The 26613-nt window shown below is 33.2% G+C and overlaps 1 protein-coding gene across 4 annotated transcripts; it reads right to left on the reverse strand.

Annotated features, from left to right (window-relative positions):
- On the reverse strand, nt 1–26405 carry LOC102607436 (disease resistance protein At4g27190-like). 4 transcript variants are annotated; one of them, XR_008055312.1, is made up of 5 exons: nt 23106–26405; nt 22349–22828; nt 21032–21865; nt 845–942; nt 1–117 (listed from the first exon to the last, which is right to left on the reverse strand). XR_008055312.1 is itself a non-coding variant. In XM_052442719.1 (4 exons), exons 1-4 carry the CDS (start codon nt 25995–25997, stop codon nt 901–903), a joined length of 4248 nt encoding a protein of 1415 aa, XP_052298679.1. In that variant the 5' UTR covers nt 25998–26405; the 3' UTR covers nt 732–900. The 4 variants fall into 4 exon arrangements, 1 of the variants encoding a protein (XP_052298679.1); XR_008055310.1 differs by lacking the exon at nt 845–942 and adding an exon at nt 20799–20896 and having other exon boundaries at nt 23106–26403; XR_008055311.1 differs by lacking the exons at nt 1–117; nt 845–942 and adding exons at nt 19743–20087; nt 20799–20896 and having other exon boundaries at nt 23106–26404.
- Nucleotides 26406–26613: the final 208 nt, after the last annotated feature.

Here is a 26613-nt window from a genome sequence, read left to right on the forward strand (position 1 = left end):
AAGATGGAAACGGAACCCCTCACAACATAAAATTTGAATAAAGGGGGAAAAAAAGGCTTCATTTCAAATGTTGCACAGAAGAAGAGTGACTTGAATCTCCATCAGTATCCAGACATTCTGCAAACACAGTGCTGAGAATCTTAACAAGAATAACAGACAAAATATTGTGCTTCTATACTTTCACAAAACTAGACCAAATTAGTTCCCTTTTTGGTTTGTGAAAACTTGATATTTTTGAAAATTCTATCCAATGCTTTCAAACAATATTTCCACAATATAGTTGTTCATAGCTAACCTTTGATGGTGTAAGGATTTGTTGTAGGCATAATGGGCTAATTATATATATATATATATTTTACCCGCTGAATGATATTCAGCTTCTTAATTATGTGTTCATAGGCAAGAGCATTTTCTTAAGTACTTTCGTTGCCTTCCAAGTTTCCAAAGAACAAACAGAGAAGAAACAAATATAACGGAACAGCAATGATGACAATAAATGATTGGCAAAGAAAGAAAGAAAAAAGTTCACATGATTTCAAGGAATTATAATATCTGAAGACATTCAACATGCAAGTGTTGCCCCTTTTAATGAAATTTCATCATAAAATGCTTGCAAGGAATTATAAAATTTTAGAGAACAAGCGAATTCTCAAACAAAATACTCAAATTAAATTAAATTAGACCGAAAGACAATCAATGACGCAAAATCTGCCCATAAAAGCCTGAACGAATCATGAAAAGTGCATTCCATATTGACAGTAAACCAAGTGACCCATTCTAAACAATTGAGATGAAATTGTGAAACAACCCACGAGATCAAATAAATAAAATAAGAATTAATTACCAGCTGGGACTTTCTTCTTCAAATTCGTAACTCCAAGTCATAAGAAGCCTATGAAATTAGTCGTAATCCACAGAGTATGACGACGACCCTGCCAACAGCTGAAAATAAAATTCTTATTCATCAATTTAAACTAACTTTATAACAAATATCTTATCGATATTTTATTTTAAAAAAGCAAATTTTGTAAAATTTTTCCATGGGAGATAGAGAGTAACATGTATATCCGTACCTTCTCAGCATGTAATTGTTGTATGGTCCTGTTAAGATCATTATTAGCCCAACGCCGTTGAAAACCCGCTGTCTCTCCATACCAGACATTTACTCTCGGAGGCGTGCTTGATTCTCCTGTAGTGAAAATCTTCAATTTGGGACAACCAATCACCCACAACGCTTGCAAAGATGGGAATTTGAAGGTGTAATTGGCAGAGCAAAAACTTGTGAGGCTATCTAAATCACTCAGTTCCAACGTCTTCAATTTACGGAAAACAATCTCTTCTTTTTCAACTCCATCTTTGTCATTTATTACCACCTCTGTCATTGCTCTGCATCCATATACTTGCACTTTGACCAGTCGCACTAGAGTTTTTGCTGTGGAGGATGTTACTAAGTGTATCAATTCCTTGCAACCGAAAGCTACAAGTTCTGTTAGGTTCCGAAAAGATACCGATGATGATGGCAATAGAATTAACAGACTTTGACAAAAATATACTCTTAGAATTTCAAGATACTGAAAAATGGGGCCAAGTTTGCAGTCTTGTTTACACAGCTGCTTCAGATGATTAAGCTGGATCAGATGTAGACATTTTATCACTGCCAACTTCCCCACATGTTTCTCTAAGCATCCTTCCATCGAAAATACCTCTTCGGGGAATGAAAAACAAAACAGTGAGAGTATTTCGAGATTGTGAAATCTCTCAATTATGTTCCAGATTGGAAAACAAGCCGAGTCATCTCCAACAATCCCTAGTTGTTTGAGACTGCCAAAAAGGTGTTGTGCGAAATCGGCTTGCAAAATCATCTTCACGTCTTTTCCGCTTAGTGATAGTTACGTCAAGTTGGTTAAGATCTGATCATCATCAATCATAATAATTAAAGAGGTCAACTGATGTTCTCTCAAATGATTTTGAGTAATCCAATCACATGCAGTGACTTTATAGTATTTGTTTTATATAATATTTTTTTAAAAAACAAATTGAATTATTGATAAAATTTATTAAACGATTTTTTATATGTTAATTTTAGAGGTAAAAAAGATATTAGGGAAAAAACGAAATTATTTTATTGTACGATAATAAATTACTAATTTATTTTGTAAGTTCTTCTATATGGAAAGACTAAGGATTCTTTTATAAATGTTATACCTAAAAAAGTTCATATAATTATTAATCTACCACATTGATCCCTTAGTCTAAACTAGCAAAGATTATTGTGTAATAAAAGTTTTCAATTTATTGAGTATTAATTTATCAATGCTTTGTTATATTTTTCAAAGTTAAAAAAAATGCTATTGATAAAAAATCTAGAAAATGGCTTCATGCCTTTTCCAACGGCAATAGGGGCTGTTGTGCAGGAATACCAAGTTGATCATTTTCATTATTCTGCGATAAATCGGCAGCCAATATATTTAATTTGTCACAACGATACACTAAAAGAATTTCTAGTGTGGGCCATTCCGAAGTATGCATTCCAGGGTACAAATATCTAAGTTTTGGTAGATCTTCGAGTCTCAGAGTGGTGAGCTGTGAAAAGGCAAAATTAGGGATCTCTTCATCTGCTCTGTTTTCAGAAATGATCTCCTGTAAATCCTCACAGTGGCGTATATCTAGGTGTTGGAGCTGCTTAAGGCTTCCGATCATAGACGCTGAAAATATGTATTTTAATTTGTGACAACGCCACACAATCAATCGTGTTAAATTTTGAAAGCGAGGAAACATGACCAGAAGATTATTGTAGTGCCAAATCCTGTCAACATTAATATCAGATATCTCCAAAGCCTCCAAGTTAGACAACGCAACCTAAAAAAATAAGAATTTCTCGTTATATCCAATATCCATATGGGAAGCACTTGTTGAAATTTTCTTCTTTGATTACAAATTAATGCAAGTCAGAATCAATTTCCAACTGACAGCTGAGTATGCATTCTAATTCATACTACTTGTTAAGAGCTCAATTAGTGAGCGCGTGAGATTCTTTTTATCCTTTTTTCCATTTTCTTTCCATTCTTTAAATAATTTAATTATTTTCCACGTATGACATCAAAAGAGAACGCATGATAGAATAAAGAAAATGTTAGCCTACGCACCTTCTCGTTGAAAAGTAGAGTTGAAATATCCAAAGTGATTTCGCTGGAGCTATACATAGTCGTCGATTCCTCTTGCGACACTTGTCTGTTCGGTAATGCTGAAGGAGTCTCCACCTCACGGCGGCAAAAACTTGTAACCTCTGGAAGATTCCCCAGACTCAAAGATCTTAATTGAGCAAACTCTATCTTCTCAATTGCATTATCAACTTCTTCCCCAATTGCAAAAATCTCTTTCATCTTGCTGCAATTAACAACTGCAATTCTCTCAAGTCTTGGAAGGCATTTTGAAGTAGAGAGCCAAAAGATATTACTCAACTTATCACAACTATATGCTTCTACGGTTTTGAGTTCGTTGAAAGACTCTACTTTGAGCCGATCAACACATATCCTCTCCATGTTGATCAAATTGTGAAGGATAAGTGACTCCAAAAGAGGAAAGGCATCACAAGCAACCATCTCCCTTGAATCGACGATACAAAAGAAGTCAGGATTATTTTGAACCCAGAGAAGCTTCAATTGTGAAAAGCCCTCCGTGTCCAAATTGAAAAGAACATTCTCGGTGCCTTGCAGCTTGTCCAACCATAAGTATTCAACGTTATTGATGCCCTGCAATTTCATGGAGCAAATGTCCATAAAATCAAGCTTGAGCTTCAATGCTCTTATACTCTTGCGATAACTCTTGATCGAAAAGCGCGGCCGACTTTTAAACCAATCTTGTCTAACACTCTTGGGAGGCATGAATGACTCATTTCCAATAGATATTTTGAACCTTTCGAGCTTTCTGGCCAAAAAACCTTCTGGTAAAATTCTATCATTTTTAACATCAATTTCTAGAGTGGTTAGCCGAGGTAAATGCATCAATTCGTCAAGGCTAGCATTACTTCTTTTGCTGTTGGCTCTTTCAACCTCCCATTCAATGAAGCAATTACCCATATACAGCTCTTCTAATCGAGTTAAGCTTGATATGAGATTGGGCGCAATAACTTTCAGATGGAAACAATTGGTTAAATCTAACAGTCTCAACTTATTCAATTGACGTAGTTCTTCGGGCAACTGCATAATATCAGACTTCAAAAAGCTAAGGACTTCTAGATTCTTCAACTTCCCAATGATTGCTATGTCTCCCAACACACTTTGATCCAGACATAGTGTGTGAAGATTTATGAGAAGACCAATTGAAGATGGAAATGAAGACAATTGCATTCCGGTAAAATCTAGAACTCTAAGCTTTTTCATCCCTACAAAAAAGTTCTCAGGAATATTGATTTCAAGAGAAGAATCTTTGAGAGAGATATATAAAAGTTCAAGGTTTGGGCATTCTAATCCTTCAGGAAATTCACGATTACTATTATTTATTAAAGAGATAGCATTGCATTTTCGTAGTGCATCCTCATCTGGCCAGTCCCACACATCCTCATCATTTCTCACCGAAAACACATGTTGGTGGCGGCATGCAATTGATATTGCGACATCGCGAACAACATCATGCATTGAAAATCGTTCATTGCTATCATCCTCAAGCAACAAACAAGAGTCTCTAAGTTCATGGACCAGTGCATATAATTTGTCTCGTGCATCTTCCATCTTATTGACTCCTTTAAATATACCCAAACCCATGGAGTACTTAAACAAGTCCAAAGTAAGAATACGGTTACCCATTAGACTGCAGAGCTGAAAAATTTTCTTTAGTTGCTCACCTTTTAAATGGTTGAAACTGAGCTCAATACTTGAATAAGTCTCTGCAGATACCCCTTCGAAGTTTACCATTGAAGGCGTTTGGAGTTCTCGCAAGGAATTCTTCCATTCATGCAGACTCTTGCTTCTCAGTGCCTTTGCTACTGTAGTTAAGGCAATGGGCAAACCTCCACATGCCCTGGCGACGTCTATTGCTGTAGATTTCAACTCACGATTTTCAACATCATCACCGGCCATCATCTTAAACAATCTCCAGGCTTCTTCTTCATTTAAATTGTTTATCAAAAAGTTGTCTTTAGAACCCATTTTTAAGAGGACACTACGATCTCTTGCCGTCAGCAGTAGTTTGCAGCCTTTATGATCTTCTTGTTGGGGAAAAATTAGGTTTTTAAATTTTTATTAAACCTTTTGAAGATCGCTCTCATATAATATATAAGAATTTGTATTTTAGAAATCGTACCTTGAAAATCTGAGTTGGCTTTTTCCGCTGAAATGATTTAGGCTCCTAGATCACGATCCGCCACCACCACTCCTGTTAGATCACGATCCGTCACCACCACGCTTGTTAGATCACGAACTGTCTCCAATGATCTTCCAGGTTATGACTCAGGTTCGATCTGCACTTGACGTGTGGGCGCCTTTATCACTACCAAAGCAACTAGCACGAGAAAATTTTCTCTCAACAATAGAGAGAAAAATCTTATTCTCCGATTTGTATAAAGTGGCTTCTCTTTTTTCTTTAGGGAAAAATAAGCCTTATATATCTCCCTTTAGTGAAAACCCTAGGCTCCAAATAATGCCCTAAATAAAACTCACGTTTATTTACTTTTTCAATAGGGGACCCACCTTGTAAAATAACATAAGACTCCTTATACAAAAACTAATTAAATGGAGCCTCCCACTAAATGATATATTTAGGCTTTTGACCCAAATAGCTAGTTATCTTACTTATTAGTCCAGTAGTGGTGCAATCAATTAAATGAGCTAACCCGGGGATCATTTGGGAACATACAATAGTGGCTACAATAATTAGGCCTGTAATTAAACTAGCCCAATTATTTAATTCCAAATCTACTCCACTAAAAGATTGGAACTGACTTCCATAATTGTATGCTCGAATAATAATTCGTCCCAAGCCACATTGATTTCTTTACTGCACAATCCTTTGTACCACATCGTTAATTAAATTGATATCTCAACTGTCCAATCAATTTAATAACATCTTATTCCTTGATCCTTACTGGTTTTCTCTAATGATCATTTTCAACATACTAAATCTGTTGACACACTCTGGCCAGAGAATTCTATGATCAAGTGCCGAAAACCCATCAAGAGATGTGTTGTACAAATTTTATATTGTTAATCCATAACTCCAATACTCATAATTGCTCCCACCAAGATACCGGGTAATCTTGACTACAAGGATGTGTCGTGCCCATTGGTAACTCAAATGGAATAACAATTACAATCATGAAATCATAATTAACTCAAGATTAAGATTACAATAAAATCAACGCCTATGAGATTTAATAAGTCTGACAGTTATTATAAAGTTAATTAAATCTCATATGTGATCCTGTTCAATGTAGTCGTACTACATTAATAAATTCATACATGATTAAGACAAATCATTCAATGAATTTATTACAGTCTATACCTAAATAAAGTGCCCAACTTTATTTATCAACTGCGAACTAAATTTATTTAATCATAAGATAACTTGTATTTATGTCTTCTGTGAATCCACATGGTGATCATATAATATGATTAAATGGACTTTAATACAAATATTAATGCAATTAAGATATTTGAATAAAATACCTCATTTATTTTATTAATCAGAAAAATTGTTTATTACAATTAAATAAACACATATACTTTTAAAGAGCATATTTTCCCAACAATCTCCCACTAGCTCTCAAAGCATATCTGGCATATTGCACATGCTCTAGGGCTCTAAGTGCAGGTTATAAAGGTTTCCCACTAATGGCCATTGTAAGAAGATCTGCCATTTAGAATCTAATGCCATTTGGGGTACTGTCATATAACCTTTCTACACTATTCCCTTATAAGATGATACTTCATTTCAATGTGTTTTGTTTCTTGTGGTTCCTTGGTACCTTAGATTGAGCTACCGCACCACCATTATCACAAAATAGTTTAAGGGGTGCAGTTACAACAGGTACCACCTCAAGATTTCGTAGGAACTTGCAGAGCCATATAGCTTCTTTTGCAGCTTCAGATGTAGCCACATATTTAGCTTTAGTTATTAAGTCTGTGATACAAAATTGTTTCACACTCATCCAACTAATAGCTCCACTTCCCAATGTAAACACATAGCCGGAAGTTGATTTTCTAAAATCCTTATCTGACAAAAAATCAGAATTAGTATAACCCACTAAAATAAGTTCATCACCAGAATACACAAGCATATAATTTTAAGTTCTTTTCAGATACTTCATTATATGCTTGACTGCAGTCCAGTGTTCAGCTCCAGGATTAGATTGATATCTACTAACCATCCATACCGCAAAACAGATGTCTGGACTAGTGCAAAGCATGGCATACATGAGACTTCCCACAGCTTTTGCATAGGGAACTCGTCTCATTCTCTCTATCTCTTCAGATGTTCTGTGATTGATCCTTAGAGAATGTAATTCCATGTCTGAATGGTAATAAACCAGTCTTGGAATTTTCCATGCTAAATCTAGCCAATATCTTATCGATATAGACCGCTTGAGACAAGGCTAAAGTTTTATTCTTCCGGTCTCATAGTAGCTTGATACCAAGAATATAACTTGTCTCTCCCAGGTCTTTTATATCAAATTGTTTTGCTAACCAAATCTTTATTGTAGTCAATACTCCTATATCGTTTCCAATCAGGAGAATATTGTCTACACAAAGAACTAGGAAGGCTACAAATTTTCCCTGAATTTTCTTGTACACACATGGTTCATCAATGTTCTGAATGAATCCAAGCGATTTAATCGCTTGATCAAATCTGATGTTCCATGACCGGGATGCTTGCTTCATTCCATAAATTGATCTCTGCAACTTACATACCATGTGTTCTTGCCCTTTTTGTATAAATCCATCTGGTTGCTGCATGTAGATGTTTTCTTCAAGATGCCTGTTAAGAAAGGCAATCTTGACATCCATTTGCCAAATTTCATAATCTAGCACTGCAGCAATGGAGAGCAGAATCCTGATGGATTTAAGCACAGCAACCGGAGAAAAGGTTTCCTCATAATTGATTCCTTCTTTCTAAGTAAACCCTTCGGCTACTAATCTTGCTTTAAATGTTTCCACCCTTCCGTCTACTCCTCTTTTTCTCTTGTAGATCCACTTGCACCCTATAGGTTTTACCCCATTTGGTGCCTCTACAAGTTCCCAGACTTTATTGGAATACATAGATTCCATTTCTTGATTCATGGCCTTTTTCAAAATTCAACATCTCTATCTATTAGAGTTTCGTTGTAACTAGTAGGATCTTGTACATGTTTATCTGAGATAGCCGTATAGGTTTCTCCCAAAAACATGTATCTCGCAGGTAACCTAGTTACCCTCCCACTACGACGAGGTTCTAAAAGTGATGATTGTTTAAGGATAATCCTGTTCTGATCAGGTGGTTGTTGCTGTTCTTCCTGTTCTATAACAGGTGTTGAAAGCTGAGCATCAACCTGATCTCTTTTATTTCTCTAGTTTTACCTTACTCTTAGGTTATAAGTCATTATAGAGTCTTCCTCAAAGAAAGTAAAGAATATTTCTATAAATACATTCCTATCTTGAGGACTATAATTCAGACTTTCCCTTATTCCTTTAAGGTACCTAAAACATGCAAGCTTCTGAACACGAATCCATCTTGTCTATCTCTGATTCTAGTAGAAATACTAGTAAACTCCAAATACGAATGTGTCTTAAACCATGTTTGTGACTTTTTCATAATTTCTTGGAGTAGTAGACACCGAGATAGATGAAACTAAGTTCAATAAACTTTGTAGTTTTAAATACTAGTATCTGGAATCAAAAAGGTAAATGATAAACCACTTAGTATATATCTTGTCTTATCCAAAAGAATATTGTTTCTTCATTTAATTACACTATTGTATTATAGTGTTCATTGACAACCAAATAGTGCTTGAATTCTCCATAGAGATATTCTTTGTTTCGATCATATCGAAGTTCTTTTATGTTCCTGTCTAATTGCTTCTGTCTTATCCACGTACTCTTTTGAATTTCAAAAGCAATGGAATCATGACGCATTTAGACAAATATAAAATGAATATTCATCAAAAAGATTGATAGAATACTCATAACCCCTTATAACATGTAAACTGATTAGTCCGTATACATTTGTATGCGCTAAATCATCAAATACAATGTTATGCTTTTAGCTCAAAAAGAGCATCCTTGTCATATTACTTTTCTAAATAAGATTTATAGAGTTACAATGATCAATCTTAATAGGCCAACAAGTCTATCATTAATCATTTTCTTAAAATCTTATTATAGTTTATATGACTTAAGCATAAATATCAGAGGTGATTTTTGGTTAGAAGAAACATTTTTTTTCTTAGATAAATGCATATACTTTTTATCATTATATCTTACTTTGAACAGATCAATGTACTTCTATGATATAAATTGTCTTTATAAATAACCAAAATAAGTAATAAACAGAGGATCCATAAATAACAGTGTACTCCTGTTTATTAAAACAAGCCACCGAAATTAAATTCCTCTAATATTTGGAAAAATAAAGACAAATATCAAAACTAAAGTCTTGTAAAATTGATCTAGTCTTTCAATTGATATAAACTAGCACGTCCTCAACTGCTATTTGAAGCTTTCTTCACTTAATCTCTTGGTTTCCTGAAAACCAAATAAATGAATTACAAATAAGATTAGTTATCTCAGAATTCATTATTGTATGAATCAATAGAAATCTGAACTAATTAGGAAGCTTAAAGATTTCCTATACCTGATTTTAATAATCTTAGGACAATCTTTCTTCCAGTGACCCTTCTGTCCACATTTTTAACACTTGCCTTTTGGCTTGCCACTTCTTTTAATGGACAGTTTGCCGATCCCAACTCTTGCTTGCTCATTCTTGTCTTTCGACTTAAGCCTTGAAGAGAATCCTTTTTCAGGAAGTTTTCTGCTATTATAAAATTCTTCTATAGCATGTAGTTCGTGCATTAATTCAATTAAGGTCATATCTTTATTGTTTAAGATATAGCTTACCTTAAACTCTTTGAATGTATCAGGTAAAGATTCAATCACCATGTTAATCTTTGATTTATCATTGATTTGAACACCATGAATCTCTACCTCATTCAAATAGTCCATCATTTTGAGGACATGATCACGAACTTTTGTGCCCTCTTCCATCTTAGTATCCATAATACGTTTTAATGCTGCTTCTCTGGCAAAATGGGTATTTTGCCCAAACATCTGATGAAGACTAGCCATTATTTCAGTGGTTGTTTCCATGCTCCGATGTTTCTTATGCAGTTCCATAGAAATCGAAGCCAATATATAGCGCTTAGCCATTTTGTTAGCTTCGCACCATTTCTCATAAGGCTCCCTCTGATTTCTATAATCGTATAACGATGGTTCAGGAGGGCAAGGCCGGGTCAACACATATTTGCTTCCTTTAGCAGTGAGGATATTAAATAAATTGCGTTTCCAATCTAAATAATTTTCGTCAGTGAGTTCATTTTTAACAAGGATAAATAATAATGGGTTGATGGAAGACATTTTCTGAAAAAAACAAAATACACATGCATAAATACTTTGAAACAATATTCACAATAAATGACAAAAATGCAAAAAACCATAAATGCATTTTAATTTATTGTAACGATAATCTAGTACCGCTTTGACAAGCTATCCGTTGGGGAAGTCATGTCTACACTTACTAGACCCAATTATCCATTGGATTATTTACTTTCATGTAGAGACATGATAAATAATTATCGTTATCCCTTTGGACCTAAATTTGTTAACAGAGTTTCGTTGGGAAGGTTAATAACAAACTTTAGTTGAGTGTATAACCATTGTTTCAATCTACGTATTTTTCATATCAATAGTCACCGTTGGGGTGAACAATCGATTGAAAAATATTTCAATTTTATCTTTGAAGAAGTTCATCAAATAAAATATCTAATATATATACCCTCCGAAGGGAGCATCACCGTATCATGAAGTCGAGGTATATATATAATTTTATTATTGAACTAACAATGGAGCCCGTGGGAAAATTATCTTGAATTTTCCCTCTCCCACTCAATATTTTAAAATTGGTTTTTCCTTTTTAAAACATACATATTGTTAATTGCATGCTTCCTATAATATTATCTAGATGATATCAAATATTATTAAGCATGTGCAAATTTCAAACAATATAATGAAATTCATAATTAATGAACGACATGTATCATTATGCATAGAGTGGCACTACCTATTCTATATGACATGTTATCATGGCATGTTATCATCCAAAACATAACATATAGAAAAACAATTAAATAATCTTAATTCATGGCTTTCCTAATAATGAAAAATACATTAACCCTAAGCCTAATCTTCATTGGGCTTCTTGTCAATGTCCATCTTTCATTGGGCTTTTAAATTTATAATTGGTCCAATTTTTAATTTTAAAAAGAAATAAATAATTAATTAAAAAATTTTTTTTTATTAAAATAAAACTTTTGGACCAAAAATAGATTTAATGTGTTCAATTTATCTATGCATTATAATCCATTAAACCCAAATTTCAATTGGGCCTAAAACTAGGATTCTTTAAGCCCAAAACTGTTTTTGGACTTAAATACAAAAACTTGAAACGTTTATGCCCAAAAAGAAAAAACTATGGAGCCATAGGGACCTCAATGATAGAAACCATTGAAACCCTAAATCCATCTTTTTCTCTTTCCTGTCTTCCCCAGCCGCCATCACCAGGGCAGCCACTGTTCACAATTTCCAGCCATCTCCGACGCCGAACCACCCGCCGCCATGTTGCCGGAAACGCTCCAAACTCGCGCACGCAACTTGCTGCTCGTGCAGCTCACGCTACTGGCCACGCTGGCCGCGTGCGCTGTTTGCTGCGCGAGCAGCCGGTGCCAGCGCGTGCTGCGCGCACAAGCCACGCTTCCCGCGAGCGCTAGCTGCTGCGTGCAGCGCGCGCTTGCTGGCAGCATGTGCTGCTGGCCGCGCGTTGCTTGCTGCTGGTTGCCGCTGTCAAAATTTCTGGCCTCCGTCGCTCCGATCTTGAAAATCCGAGATTAATTTACAAATTTCCTAGGCCAATTTTGGCTTACAAAAATTCTATAACAGTAAACTAAATCAAGAGGGAAACATGGTGATAAAAAACCACCCCTCCTGTTACAGATCCAAAGAAAAAATACAACAGAAAATCTAACCATAAATTAAGACAAACCAAAGCATGCTTTATTCATATATTAAACAAATAATATATATCTGAATCAATTGTGCCACTCTGATACATAAATTTCAAAAATGATTTCATACGAAATTCTTATATATTAATATGAGATGGCTCTAATACCAATTGTTGGGGAAAAATTAGGTTTTTAAATTTTTATTAAACCTTTTGAAGATCGCTCTCATATAATATATAAGAATTTGTATTTTAGAAATCGTACCTTGAAAATCTGAGTTGGCTTTTTCCGCTGAAATGATTTAGGCTCCTAGATCACGATCCGCCACCACCACTTCTGTTAGATCACGATCCGTCACCACCACGCTTGTTAGATCACGAACTGTCTCCAATGATCTTCCAGGTTATGACTCAGGTTCGATCTGCACTTGACGTGTGGGCGCCTTTATCACTACCAAAGCAACTAGCACGAGAAAATTTTTCTCTCAACAATAGAGAGAAAAATCTTATTCTCCGATTTGTATAAAGTGGCTTCTCTTTTTTCTTTAGGGAAAAATAAGCCTTATATATCTCCCTTTAGTGAAAACCCTAGGCTCCAAATAATGCCCTAAATAAAACTCACGTTTATTTACTTTTTCAATAGGGGACCCACCTTGTAAAATAACATAAGGCTCCTTATACAAAAGCTAATTAAATGGAGCCTCCCACTAAATGATATATTTAGGCTTTTGACCTAAATAGCTAGTTATCTTACTTATTAGTCCAGTAGTGGTGCAATCAATTAAATGAGCTAACCCGGGGATCATTTGGGAACATACAATAGTGGCTACAATAATTAGGCCTGTAATTAAATTAGCCCAATTATTTAATTCCAAATCTACTCCACTAAAACATTGGAACTGACTTCCATAATTGTATGCTCGAATAATAATTCGTCCCAAGCCATATTGATTTCTTTACTGCACAATCCTTTGTACCACATCGTTAATTAAATTGATATCTCAAATGTCCAATCAATTTAATAACATCTTATTCCTTGATCCTTACTGGTTTTCTCTAATGATCATTTTCAACATACTAAATATGTTGACACACTCTGGCCATAGAATTCTATGATCAAGTGCCGAAAACCCATCAAGAGATGTGTTGTACAAATTTTATATTGTTAATCCATAACTCCAATACTCATAATTGCTCCCACCAAGATACCGGGTAATCTTGACTACAAGGATGTGTCGTGCCCATTGGTAACTCAAATGGAATAACAATTACAATCATGAAATCATAATTAACTCAAGATTAAGATTACAGTAAAATCAACGCCTATGAGATTTAATAAGTCTGACAGTTATTATAAAGTTAATTAAATCTCATATGTGATCCTGTTCAATGTAGTCGTACTACATTAATAAATTCATACATGATTAAGACAAATCATTCAATGAATTTATTACAGTCTATACCTAAATAAAGTGCCCAACTTTATTTATCAACTGCGAACTAAATTTATTTAATCATAAGATAACTTGTATTTATGTCTTCTGTGAATCCACATGGTGAACATATAATATGATTAAATGGACTTTAATACAAATATTAATGCAATTAAGATATTTGAATAAAATACCTCATTTATTTTATTAATCAGAAAAATTATTTATTACAATTAAATAAACACATATACTTTTAAAGAGCATATTTTCCCAACACTTCTCCGAAAGGAATTCCAACTGTCTCCAAATCAAGGTGTTTCCAAATGTTATCTAAAACCACAAGGATCTTCTTGTGATTTCTCAATCGCTCAAATAGTCTACTTGCTCTTCTAGATTCAACTTCCTCGTGCAACTCCAGGCCCAACTTCTCGGCAATTTCCTGTTGAATTATTTTTATGTCTGGAGTTTGCGAAACCTCTGAAAAGACCACCATATCAAAGAGCTTGTCTTCCATAGCTTGCCTGGCGACCTTCTTCACCAGTGTCGTCTTTCCAATGCCGCCCATGCCGTACACCCCAACGACACTAACATTAACATCGATCAATGCATTTTGTATGGCCTTCAAGGTAGAAAGTCTTGATTCGAAGGCCTCGTAGCCTTTGTGAGACTTGAGCCATATCTCCTCCGGAATGGTACGGTAGGAAATTCTATAGTCAAATCTCCCAGCTTCTTCTCGGATTTTGACAAGTGCCTTCACCTCTGTCTCTGCTTTCTTGCTAAGCTGATGGCGGGTCTTCAGATTAGGACACAGACCCTTGAGACATCGCTTATTTGTTGCCTCCTCGACGTCAATGAATTTGTCTGCATGCTCAATGATCTTATTCGCATTAACCAGCCATTTCTCAACCTCCTCTTCAATCTTTTCTCCTTTTCTTTCAGCCTCTGAGACTCTGCGCTGAATGCTCCTACTTTTATCCCTGAGCTTCTCGATTTCAGCCTTGAGATTCTCAAAGTTGTCATTGGAGCTACGCAAATAACGAATTTGGTGTTGTGTTGGAGGAGCCAAGCATTTTACAACCTCTAAAACGACAGTAACAATGCATTCCATCACCTTCAATACTTTTTCTTTTCTTTTTTTTTTGGGGGGGGGGGGGGAGTGGGAGAATGGATTGATCTGAAGTGAAAGGAACAGAAAAGAACAGGGGAAACGACTGGACGATTGTTAACCAATGAAGAAGCGAAGAACAAACAGATGACGGCAAAAGGGAACGAGACTAAATTAGAAAGAGAAATTGTATTTGGGCAAAACAAGGAAAAAAATCAGTCTAATAGATGAGAATCAAAGTGTTGTTGCGATCAGAAAATTGAAACAAGAAAAGGGTTTCTTGATCCAATGAGTATACAGAGAGCTGATGGCAGAAGGGAGCAAAGCAAAATAAGGAAACAGCTAGCAATAGCAGTGGGTACAATAAACAGAATCAGCGCGTGTTCGAGGTTAAAAGCTGAAAGTCAGGAGAGGGTTTCTTGATTGAGAATTGAACGCAAAGAGTAGGAGCTGATGAATTATAACTGGTAAAACTGCTTTGAAGCAATTCTATTAAGCAATTCTTTTACAATATAGAGAATATCCAAACGGGCAATTATTTCTTTCTGGTCTCAGTCAACTATAACGACAAAACATCAAAAGAGAAAATTATTTCTTTGAAATTTACTGCTCTGCCCCCACATTATAAAGTATCATTAGAGTACTAGACAAGCTCACCACGTCTAAGCTAAGTGAAGAAATAGACTTCATCAACAAAGCTTTTGTGAATATGCGTTACATTACAACTGCGATATCCTTTCACTATATATTCATACAGTGGCAGGCAATGTGACATTGTGACCCATGTGCTAGCTTTCACTATTCATATTATTTTTTTACACGGTGTTTAACAAAATCTTCACGTAAAGATTTCATACGCGTGATCCTAATTCAATATGCATTATTTATTTATTTGTAAAATGAAAATAAAAAGATAAAAGGATGTGACTTAACTTGCTATCAGTGCGGATCAGGACTTAATATTATTTTGGGTTAAATTTTAAAATTTATATTTTGAAGTGAACATAAAAATTTATAAGTAAAAAGAAGTATATTAAATGAGGGGAGACATGAAGAGCTTTATTCCTATGAATATGTATTATAAACAAAAATAATTATAAAAAAGAATAGAAACTAAAAGGCAATTCAAATATCAAAACACTATTTTTCAATTATGAAATCTGACATTGCAACCTAATAACATGTAATTATATAAGGATTAATAAATCAATTAAGAATTTCAAACTAAATTAGATCAGTACATGTAATTAAAATTAATTAAAGATTTCAAGTAAAATTTTTATGTTTGAAGTCAAGTACTAAATTACCAAGCTTAAATAAATTTAAAAAATTAAAATTCATTCATTCTTTCGAATTATAAAAGTATCATTAGTCAAAAGTTTTAGTAATAAACTAAACTCAATTCAACAAAAAGTTATTTGGATATCATTGTTTCATTGCTAGTGCACTAACTTTTTTTTTATAGAATTAGATGTTGATGATTCTTCTATTAAAGCTCCTCGAAATACCTAAATTTTATTTTCTAACTTCTTCTCGTAGTTAATGTAACTAATAAATAGAATATGAAAATTCACATAAAACATTTATGAAAATATTGATAATTGTTACTATGTGTTGTTTTCGAAAGTACTTTTAATGCTAGTAACAATGTTATATTACATTGATTTATATTTTTTTCAATTAGAAGTTTTTAAAAATAAATTAAAGCAATAATAATATTTTAGCTCCCTAATGTTTTCAATCTATCCAATAAGTATATAATTTAATCATTTTATAAAATAAGTCACTAATTTCAATTGGAAATAATACAATTGAATTAGGGACATATATGAATATAAAATAATAGCTCAATTGTTATACTAAATTGATGAACATATAAGGGTAATTGAGTTAGGAAAATATTTGAATATAAAGTAAAAACTCTATTGTTAAAATAAATTGATGAAAACATAAGAATACTTGAGTTAGGGACATATATGAAAACAAAATAACAACTATATTTTTATAAAAAATTTATAAGAAAACAAGGTGTATAAATGATTTTTTCTGTTCTAGACCAAGCTACAGCCTAGTCTAGCCCAGCTGTAGGTCTGCCACTACTTGCTATTTACATACAGACATGTGGCCCTTATTCTAATATCTATAGGAAAAGACACCTATACTCCAAGATTTGAAGAAATAGTCATGTAAATCTCTAAGGTTTCAGTAACCAAAATTTTTCTTTGACTATAATACTTTTTGTACTTAGAAAAAAAATGACTTTAAGATTTTTTAATAAATATAAATATAAGTTAAATAGTTTAATTTGTCTAATAGACTAATAATATTAGAATATTTTTAATATATAAAATATTTTTTAAATAAAAAATATTATATTTATTTTAATAATATATTTTTATTTATCATAAAAATATTAAATAAATCTTTGGGGTTAAATAGAATTTAAAATTAATAAAACACATCTCATTAATAAAATATATCTCATGTACTAATAATATTGAAATTATTTTAATATAAAATTTATTTTAAAATAAAAATAAATTTAGAATATTGAAAAATTTTATAAATTTTATAAAATTTATTTTAATATTATGTTCTTATTTATTATAAAATTTAGTCTAATATAATGTAAGATTGTAAAGTATAAAAATATTTTCCTAAATTGAAGTTGTTTTAAAATGTTAATATTTTATGTTTATTATAAATCATAGGAGTCAATTTTTTCAGTTAATAGAGTCAAAGGGTATTATAGTCAAAAAAGGTATTGGTATTCCTTATTAAAAATTTAGGCGTCTACATGACTATTTCCCAAACCTTAAGAGTGTAACTTTCTTTTCTCCAAAATTTATGATTCTCTGTAGGTATTTCATGAAGGAAAACGATATTTACACTGAATCAAATCCCGAACTAATTAAAATGCACTATTTCAGCTTAAATAATGGTAAATATTTGTTTAGTCTTTATATTTTGAATTAAGTACCGTTTAGTCCCTCAAGACACCTTTTTCAGTAAGCACAATATAATCCTACCCTTATTTTTTCTTTGATTCTATAATAACATGCTTGCAACAATTTTTTTAGATATGTTGATGTAAAGAAAAATTTAAATTTATCAAATCAGCCTTAAAAGAAAAATACAAATTAGTTGTTATTATTATTAATAAAATAATATTAACTATAATTAACATTAATTAAAATAATAAAGTTAATATATTATATAAAAAATAATATTTACATTTATCAATTTTTCATGTGTTTAAAAAATTTTATGTGATATTACATTATTATCTTTACACCATCAATCATTTTTATGATCAAGTTAGGCTAATGGATCAAACTTTAAAAAATTTAAAACAATAGGAGTTATATAAATAAATATTTAAAAATTTTTTTTTTATGATATTATAATAAACGGTAGAGACTTAAGTGTTAATAACCAATTGAACACGTTAAACACTTTAGCTATTAGATCTGGCTAAATCAGAAAAAGACAAAATTTAGGGTACCGTGCAACTGTTGCAAGGTAGGCAGACCTGTTATATTTAATATAGAATAAATAAACTAAATATGTGTAAAGAATATAGGTTAGTAACCTTGCAATACTTCAGAAAATTATAAAATAAAAAAGGTGAAATTTCAAAATAAGGAATTGTAAAAAGTGTTAGGTTCTAAAATTTTATTATTTTAATATTACAAAAATTTACTTTTTTATTACATTTTTATTTTTAATATTAGTTGACATGTTAGTTTATTTGTATATAATATATGTTAATTTACCTATAAAATACTAATATTACTCTTGAAATTTAAAGAAGTCATTTTATTTTTTAAAAATTTTAAATGTAGCCCAACAAAGTCATAGAAATATAAATAAAGAATAACATAAAAGGAAGTTAGTTTAATTTTTTTAAGAATATTTGAAAAGCATTTGAGTTTTATGTTTCTTGAGAATTATACCATTTTTTTTTAGATATTTGAGCTTGTGAAGCTTGTTGTAATGATAATTTATTATTTATTCTTGATTAAAAATAATTGAATACTAAATTTATTGGTTTCTAATTACTCTTTTAAATGTAGGGTGGTTGCTGAATTTTTATAATGTTTCCTTAAACTTTTGATGATGGCTAATCAACCATTGCAAAAGACTCTACCATGATTATTTTTACTTTCTCTACATACCTCTAGACCATCATCACTCAAAGAATTAAGGGTCCGTTTGGCATACTGTATTATACTATATTGTATTGCATTATTTAATATAGTTATATTGTATTATGTTATATTACATTAGTAATAAATTATAATAATATTTGTACAAAACTTGATAATTGGTATTACATTGTACTGCATTAATTTTATAGTAATATTAAACTAACATTATTTAAATTTATTATTAATTATATTAAATTATTATTTTTATATTATTTATTTTTATATAAATATAATATGATATAATAAAATAATATGATAGTATAATTTACTTTTATGTTTTTATTTATTATAATAAAAATAAAAATATAATTAAAATATATTTAATGCTCAATTAAGGTAAAATAATAATAATAACAATAGTATTACTTAAAAAAAATCTATAAAGTTTAATGATGATGATGATGATGTTGACGACATTAATAATAACATAACAATTAAAATAATAAAACTAATAAATTTTAATAATATTAATATTAATAAAATAATAATAACAATAATTAACATTAATTAAAATAATAAAGTTAATATATTTTAATAATAGTAATAAAAGTAATATTAATGACAGTAATAAAATTAAAAAATAATAATAATGATTTAATTAAAATAATAAATTTTAATAATAATAATAATAATAATAATATAATAATAATGACATTAATAAATAATACTAATAATAACATTCAAAATTTTTTTTAAAGCTATTTCATCCCAAAAAAGGGACTTATATATAAAATTTTGTAAATTCTAGTGTCTATTCAATTTTTTCATAATATATAAGATAGTGCAGTGTAATTAATAAAAAAAAGACAAAATGGTATGCTGCAACCGTTGCAACATAGTTTCATCCATTATTTGTGATCCTCAATCAATAAAATATCTGACAATATCTTCGCCAAAAGTTTGAGACATGTGATCCTTATTCCACAGCGTCAATGACACTCCAGTCAAATGCTGCCATCATTATTGAACAGTCGATATCCAACACGTGCACGAAGATTCCAAGAAGTTGCATGGCTATCGACTTTTAGATGCTAAGCCTCATTGCGTTGATGATACACAAAACAGAGCGGCCAAGGTAATTGCCAAAACTTAGAACTAAACAGTAGCTTAGTCAGAAAATCAAACGCCAGTACCGGTAAAATGACCGATAAAAATATAAGGAAATAAAAATTTTAAAGTTTACTTCATTGCTTTTTTAAAATTCTATCCAATGCTTTCAAACAATATTTCCATAATATAGTTGTTCATAGCTAACCTTTGATGGTTTAAGCATTTGTTGTAGGCATGACGGGCTAATTAGATTATATTTTTTTTTTATCCGATGAATGATATTCAGCTATTCTTAATTATCTGTTAATAGGCAAGAGCATTTTCTTAAGTACTTTCGTTGCCTTCCAAGTTTCCAATGAACAAACAGAGCACAAACAAATTTAACGGAACAGTAACGATGACAATAAATAATTGGCAAGGAAAGAAAGAAAAAAGTTTGCATGATTTCAAGGAATTATAAAATCTGAACACTTTCAACATGCAAGTGTTGCCCCTCTTATTGAAATTTCATCATAAAATGCTTGCAAGGAATTATAAAATTTTAGAGAACAAGGGAACTCTCAAAACAAAATACTCAAATTAAATTAAATTAGACCAAAAGACGCTCAATGACGCAAAATCTTCCCATAAAAGCCTGAACGAATCATGAAAAGTGCATTCCATATTGACAGCAAACCAAGTGACCCATTCTAAACAATTGAGATGAAATTGTGAAACAACCCACGAGATCAAATAAATAAAATAAGAATTAATTACCAGCTGGGACTTGCTTCTTCAAATTCGTAACTCCAAGTCATAAGAAGCCAATGAAATTAGTCGTAATCCACAGAGTATAACGACGACCCCGCCAACAGCTGAAAATAAAATTCTTATTCATCAATTTAAACTAACTTTATAACAAATATCTTATCGATATTTTATTTAAAAAGAAAAAGCAAATTTTGTAAAATTTTTCCATGGGAGATAGAGAGTAACACGTATATCCGTACCTTCTCAGCATGTAATTGTTGTATGGTCGTGTTAAGATCATTACTAGCCCAACGCCGTTGATTCGATGTCTCTCCATACCAGACGTTTACTCTCGGAGGCGTGCTTGATTCTCCTGTAGTGAAAATCTTGAATTTGGGACAACCAATCACAGATAGATCTTGCAAAGATGGGAATTTGAAGGTGTAATTGGCAGAGCAGAAACTTGTGAGGCTGTCTAAATCACGCAGTTCCAACCTCTTCAATTTGCGGAAAACAATCTCTTCTTTTTCAACCCCGTCTTTGTCATTTATTACCACCTCTGTCATTGCTCTGCATCCGTATACACAAAGTGATACGAGTCGCACTAGAGTTTTTGCTGTGGAGGATGTTACTAAGTGTATCAATTTCTTGCAATCGAAAGCTACAAGTTTTGTTAGGTTCCCAAAAGATACCGATGATGATTGCAATAGAATTAACAGACTTTGACAATGATATACTCTTAGAATTTCAAGATACTGAAAGATGGGGCCAAATTTGGAGTCTTGTTTGCACAGCTGCTTCAGATGATAGTGCCGGTACAGCTCTAATTCTTTTATCATTGCCAACTTCCCCACATGTTTCTCTAAGCATCCTTCCATCGAAAATACCTCTTCGTGGAATGAAAAATAACACAGTACGAGCATTTCGAGATTGTGAAATCTCTCCAGTACATTCCAGATTGGAAAACAAGCTGAGTCATCAGCAGCAATCCCTAGATCTCTAAGACTGCCAAAAAGGTGTTGTGGGAAATCGGCCTGCAAAATCATCTTCACGTCTTTTCCGCATAGTGATAGTTCCGTCAAGTTGGGTAAGATCTGATCATCATCAATTATAATAACTAATAAGGTCAATTGATGTTTTCTCAAATGATTTTGAGTAATCCAATCATAAGCAGTGAGTTTATAGTATTTGTTTTATATTATATTTTAAAAAAATTGAATTATTGACAAAATTTATTAAATGATTTTTTATATGTTAATTTTAGAGGTAAAAAAGAAATTAGGGAAAAAAGGTTGATTTATACTGACTCGAAATTATTTTACTGCACAATAATAAATTACTAATTTATTTTGTAAGTTCTTCTATATGGAAAGACTCAAGATTCTTTTACAAATGCTATACCTAAAAACGTTTATATAATCATTAATCTACCACATTGATCCCTTAGTCTAGACTAGCAAAGATTATTGTATAATAAAAGTTTTCAATTTATTGAGCATTAATTTATCAATACTTTGTCATATTTTTCAAAGTTAAAAATAAGCTATAGATAAAAAATCTAGAAAATGGCTTCATACCTTTTCCAATGGCAATAGGGGCTGTTGTGCAGGAATACCAAGTTGATCATTCCCATTATTCTGCGATAAATCTGCCGCAAATATCTTTAATCTGTCACAACGATACACTAAAAGAATTTCTAGGGCGGGCCATTTCGAAGTATGCATTCCAGGGTACAAACATCTAAGTTTTGGTAGATCATGGAGTATCAAAGTGGTGAGCTGTGGAAAGACAAAATAAGGGATCACTTGATCTGCTCTGTTTTCAGAAATGATCTCCTGTAAATCCTCACAGGAGCGTATTTCTAGGCGTTGGAGCTGCTTAAGGCTTCCGATCATAGACGCTAAAAATATGCATTTTAATTTGTGACAACCCCACACAATCAATCGTGTTAAACTTTGAAAGTGAGGAAACACTGCCGCTGGAATTTGATTGTAGTGCCAAATCTTGTCGACATTAATTTCAGATATCTCCAAAGCCTCCAAGTTAGGCAACGCAACCTAAACAGATAAGAATTTCTTGTTGAAAATTTCTCTTTGATTACAAATTAATGCAAGTCAGAATCAATTTCCAACTGACAGCTGAGTATGCATTCTAATTCATACTACCTGTTAAGAGCTCAATTAGTGAGTGCGTGAGATTATTTTTTTCCTCATTGTTTTCATTTTCTTTCAATTCTCTAAATGATTTAATTATTTTCCACGTTTGACATAAGAGAACGCATGATAGAATAAACTCTGTTATATATATATATGAATAAAATGTTAGCCTACGCACCTTCTCATTGAAAAGCAAAGTTGAAATATCCAAAGTAATTTCGCTGGAGCAATACATAGTCGTCGATTCCTCTTGCGACACTTGTCTGTTCGGTGATGCTGAAGGAGTCTCCACCTCACGGCAAAAACTTCTAACCTCTGGAAGATTCCCCAGACTCAAAGATCTTAATTGAGCAAACTCTATCTTCTCAATTGCATTATCAACTTCTTCCCCAATTGCAAAAATCTCTTTCATCTTGCTGCAATTAATAACTGCAATTCTCTCAAGTCTTGGAAGGCATTTTGTAGTAGAGAGCCAAAAGATATTACTCAACTTATCACAATTATATACTTCTATGTTTTTGAGTTGGTTGAAAGACTCTACTTTGAGCCGATCAATAGATATCCTCTCCATGTTGATCAAATTGTGAAGGGCAAGTGACTCCAACAGAGGAAAGGCATCACAAGCGACCATCTCCCTTGAATCGACGATACAAAAGAAGTCAGGATTATTTTGAACCCAGAGGACCTTCAATTGTGAAAAGCCCTCCGTGTCCAAATTGAAAAGAACATTCTCGATGCCTTGCAGCTTGTCCAACCGTAAGTATTCAACGTTATTGATGCCTTGCAATTTCATGGAGCAAATGTCCATAAAATCAAGCTTGAGCTCCAATTCTCTTGAAATCTTGCGATTACTGTCGATCAAAAAGTGCAGCTGACTTTTAAACCAATGTTGTCCAAAAAGCATGGGATGCATGAATAACCCATTTCCAATATGTATTTTGAACCTTTCGAGCTTTCTGGCCAAAAAGCCTTCTGGTAACATACTCTCATTTTTAACATCAATTTCTAGAGTAGTTAGCCGAGGTAAATGCATCAATTCGTCAAGGCTAGCATTACTTCTTTTGCTGTTGGCTCTTTCAACCTCCCATTCAATGAAGCAATTACCCATATACAATTCTTCTAATCGGATTAAGCTTGATATGACATTTGGGGCAATAACTTTCAGACGGAAGCAGTCTGTTAAATCTAACAGCCTTAGCTTAGTCAGTTGACCCAGTGCTTTAGGCAACTCTACAATATCAGATTGCAAAAAGCTAAGGATTTCTAGATTTTCCAACTTTCCAATAATGGCTATGTCTATGCCTCCGAAAATGCTTTGATTAAGACAAAGTGTCTGAAGATTTACTAGAAGACCAATTGAAGATGGCAATGACAATAACCGCATTCTAGTCAAATCCAAAACCCGAAGCTTTTTCGTCCTTTTGAAGAAGTTCTCAGGAATATTAGGCACAGCAAAAGAGTTCTTGGGAGACATGAATAGAAGTTCAAGTTGTAGAGATTCCGACCCTTCAGGAATGTCATTAACAATACTATCTTTAAAAGAAATTGCAAAATATTTTTTTAATTCATCTGCATTTGGCCATTTCCAATCATCCTCATTTCTCACCACAAATGCATTCATGTCACGAAATGCAATTGAAATGGCAACATCGCGAACAACATCGTGCATAGAAATGTATTTACTGCCACCATCCTCAAGCAACAAAGAAGAGTCTCTTAGTTGATGGACCCATGCATGTAATTTGTTATGTGCATCTTCTAGCTTATGGACACTTTTAAATACACCCAAGCCCATGCTGTATTTGAACAAATCCATAATTGGTGCTGGCGTAATAAGACTACACAGTAAAAAAAATTTCTTGAGTTGCTCACCTCTTAAGTACTTGTAACTCAGCTCAATTGTTGAGTATGCCTCTGCTGGTACTCCTTCGTCGAAGCTTGCCTCTGAAGGCGTTTGGAGTTCTTGCAAGGCATTCTTCCACACAGGCAGCTCTTTTTTTCTCAGTGCCTTTGCTACTGTGGTTAGGGCAATAGGCAAACCTCCGCATGCCTTGGCTACACTTGTTGCTGCAGATTTTAACTCACGATTTTCAACATAATCACCAGCCATTATCTTGAACAATCTCCAGGCTTCTTGTTCATTTAAAATGCCAATCGAGAAGTTTTTTTCAGATCCCATCCTTAACAGCACATCAAGATCTCTTGTTGTGAATAATAATTTACATCCTCTGTGCTCAACTCCAAAAGGAATGCCAATAGTCCCCAAATCAAGAGGTTTCCACATGTTATCGAGAATCACAAGGATCTTCTTCTCATTCTTCAATCTTTCATATAGTCTACTAGCTCTTCTAGACTCAGCTTCCTCGGACAACTCTAGGCCTAACGTTTCCGCAATTTCCTCTTGGATCTTTCTTATGTCTGGACATTGGGTAACCTCCGAAAAAACCACCATATCGTAAAGCTTGTCTTCAATGGCTCGCCTTGCAAACTCCTTCACCAGTGTCGTCTTTCCAATGCCGCCCATGCCGTACACCCCAATGATGCTGACATCAACATCGATCAATGCATTTTGTATGGCCTTCAAAGTAGAAAGTCTTGATTCGAAGGCTTCGTAGCCTTTGTGAGACTTGAGCCATATATCCTCCGGAATGGTACGGTAGGAAATTCCATCAACAAATCTCCCAGCTTCTTCTCGGAGTTTAACAATGGCCTTCACCTTTGTTTCTGCTTTCTTGCTAAGCTGATAGCGGGTCTTCAAATTAGGACACAAGCCCATGAGACATCGTTTATTTGTTGTCTTCTCATCATCAATGAATTTGGCTGCCTGCTCAATGATGATGTTCGCACTAACCAGCCACTTCTCAACCTTCTCTTCAATATTTTCCCCTTTTCTTTCAGCCTCAGAAACCCTGTGCTGAATGCTTCTCCTTTCATCCTTGAGCTTGTCTATTTCTGCCTCGAGTTTCTCAACGTTGGCTTTATAGTTACGCAAATAACCAAGTCGGCGTTCTGTTGGAGGAGCCAAGCATTTCACAAATTCTAAAACAATAGTAACAATGCTTTCCACCATCCTGAATCCCTTTTCTTTTTTTCGAAGTTTCTGACAAGAAAATAAACAATGAGCGAAACACAGAGAGAGTGAGGAGAAAAAGAAAAAGAAACGCAAAGATGGACAGTTTATCTGGTTGTGGAAGAGGAGAAATGAAAGAAATCGTAATAGCTGTTATGGATCTGCTGAGAAGATGGAAACAAGGAAAAGGTTTCTAGTTCAACAACTGGATTGCGAGCGGAGAGACTAATTAACAAAGACTGGAGATTACAACAAAGCAGATGCCAAGAGAAAAGTTGATCCAGTGAAATTCAAGAGAGTTGACAGCAAAAGGGAGCAAAGATTAATAACAAAACAGCAGTGACTACAATGAACAAAAGCATATGCGTTTCTTGATTGAGAATGAGTGCAAAGAATGATCCTTAATCAATAAAATATCTAACAATATCTTCACCGAAAGTTTGAGACATGTGATCCTTATTCCACTGCGTCAATTACACTCCAGACCAATGCTGCCGTCATTATCGAACGGTCGATATCCAACACTTGCACGAAGATTCCAAGAAGTTGCGTGGCTGCCGACTTTTAGATGCAAAGCCTCATTGTGTCGATGTTACACGAAAGAGAGCAGTCCGGG

The sequence above is a fragment of the Citrus sinensis genome, chromosome 5 (genome assembly GCF_022201045.2).
Source record: "Citrus sinensis cultivar Valencia sweet orange chromosome 5, DVS_A1.0, whole genome shotgun sequence".
Lineage (NCBI taxonomy): Eukaryota > Viridiplantae > Streptophyta > Magnoliopsida > Sapindales > Rutaceae > Citrus > Citrus sinensis.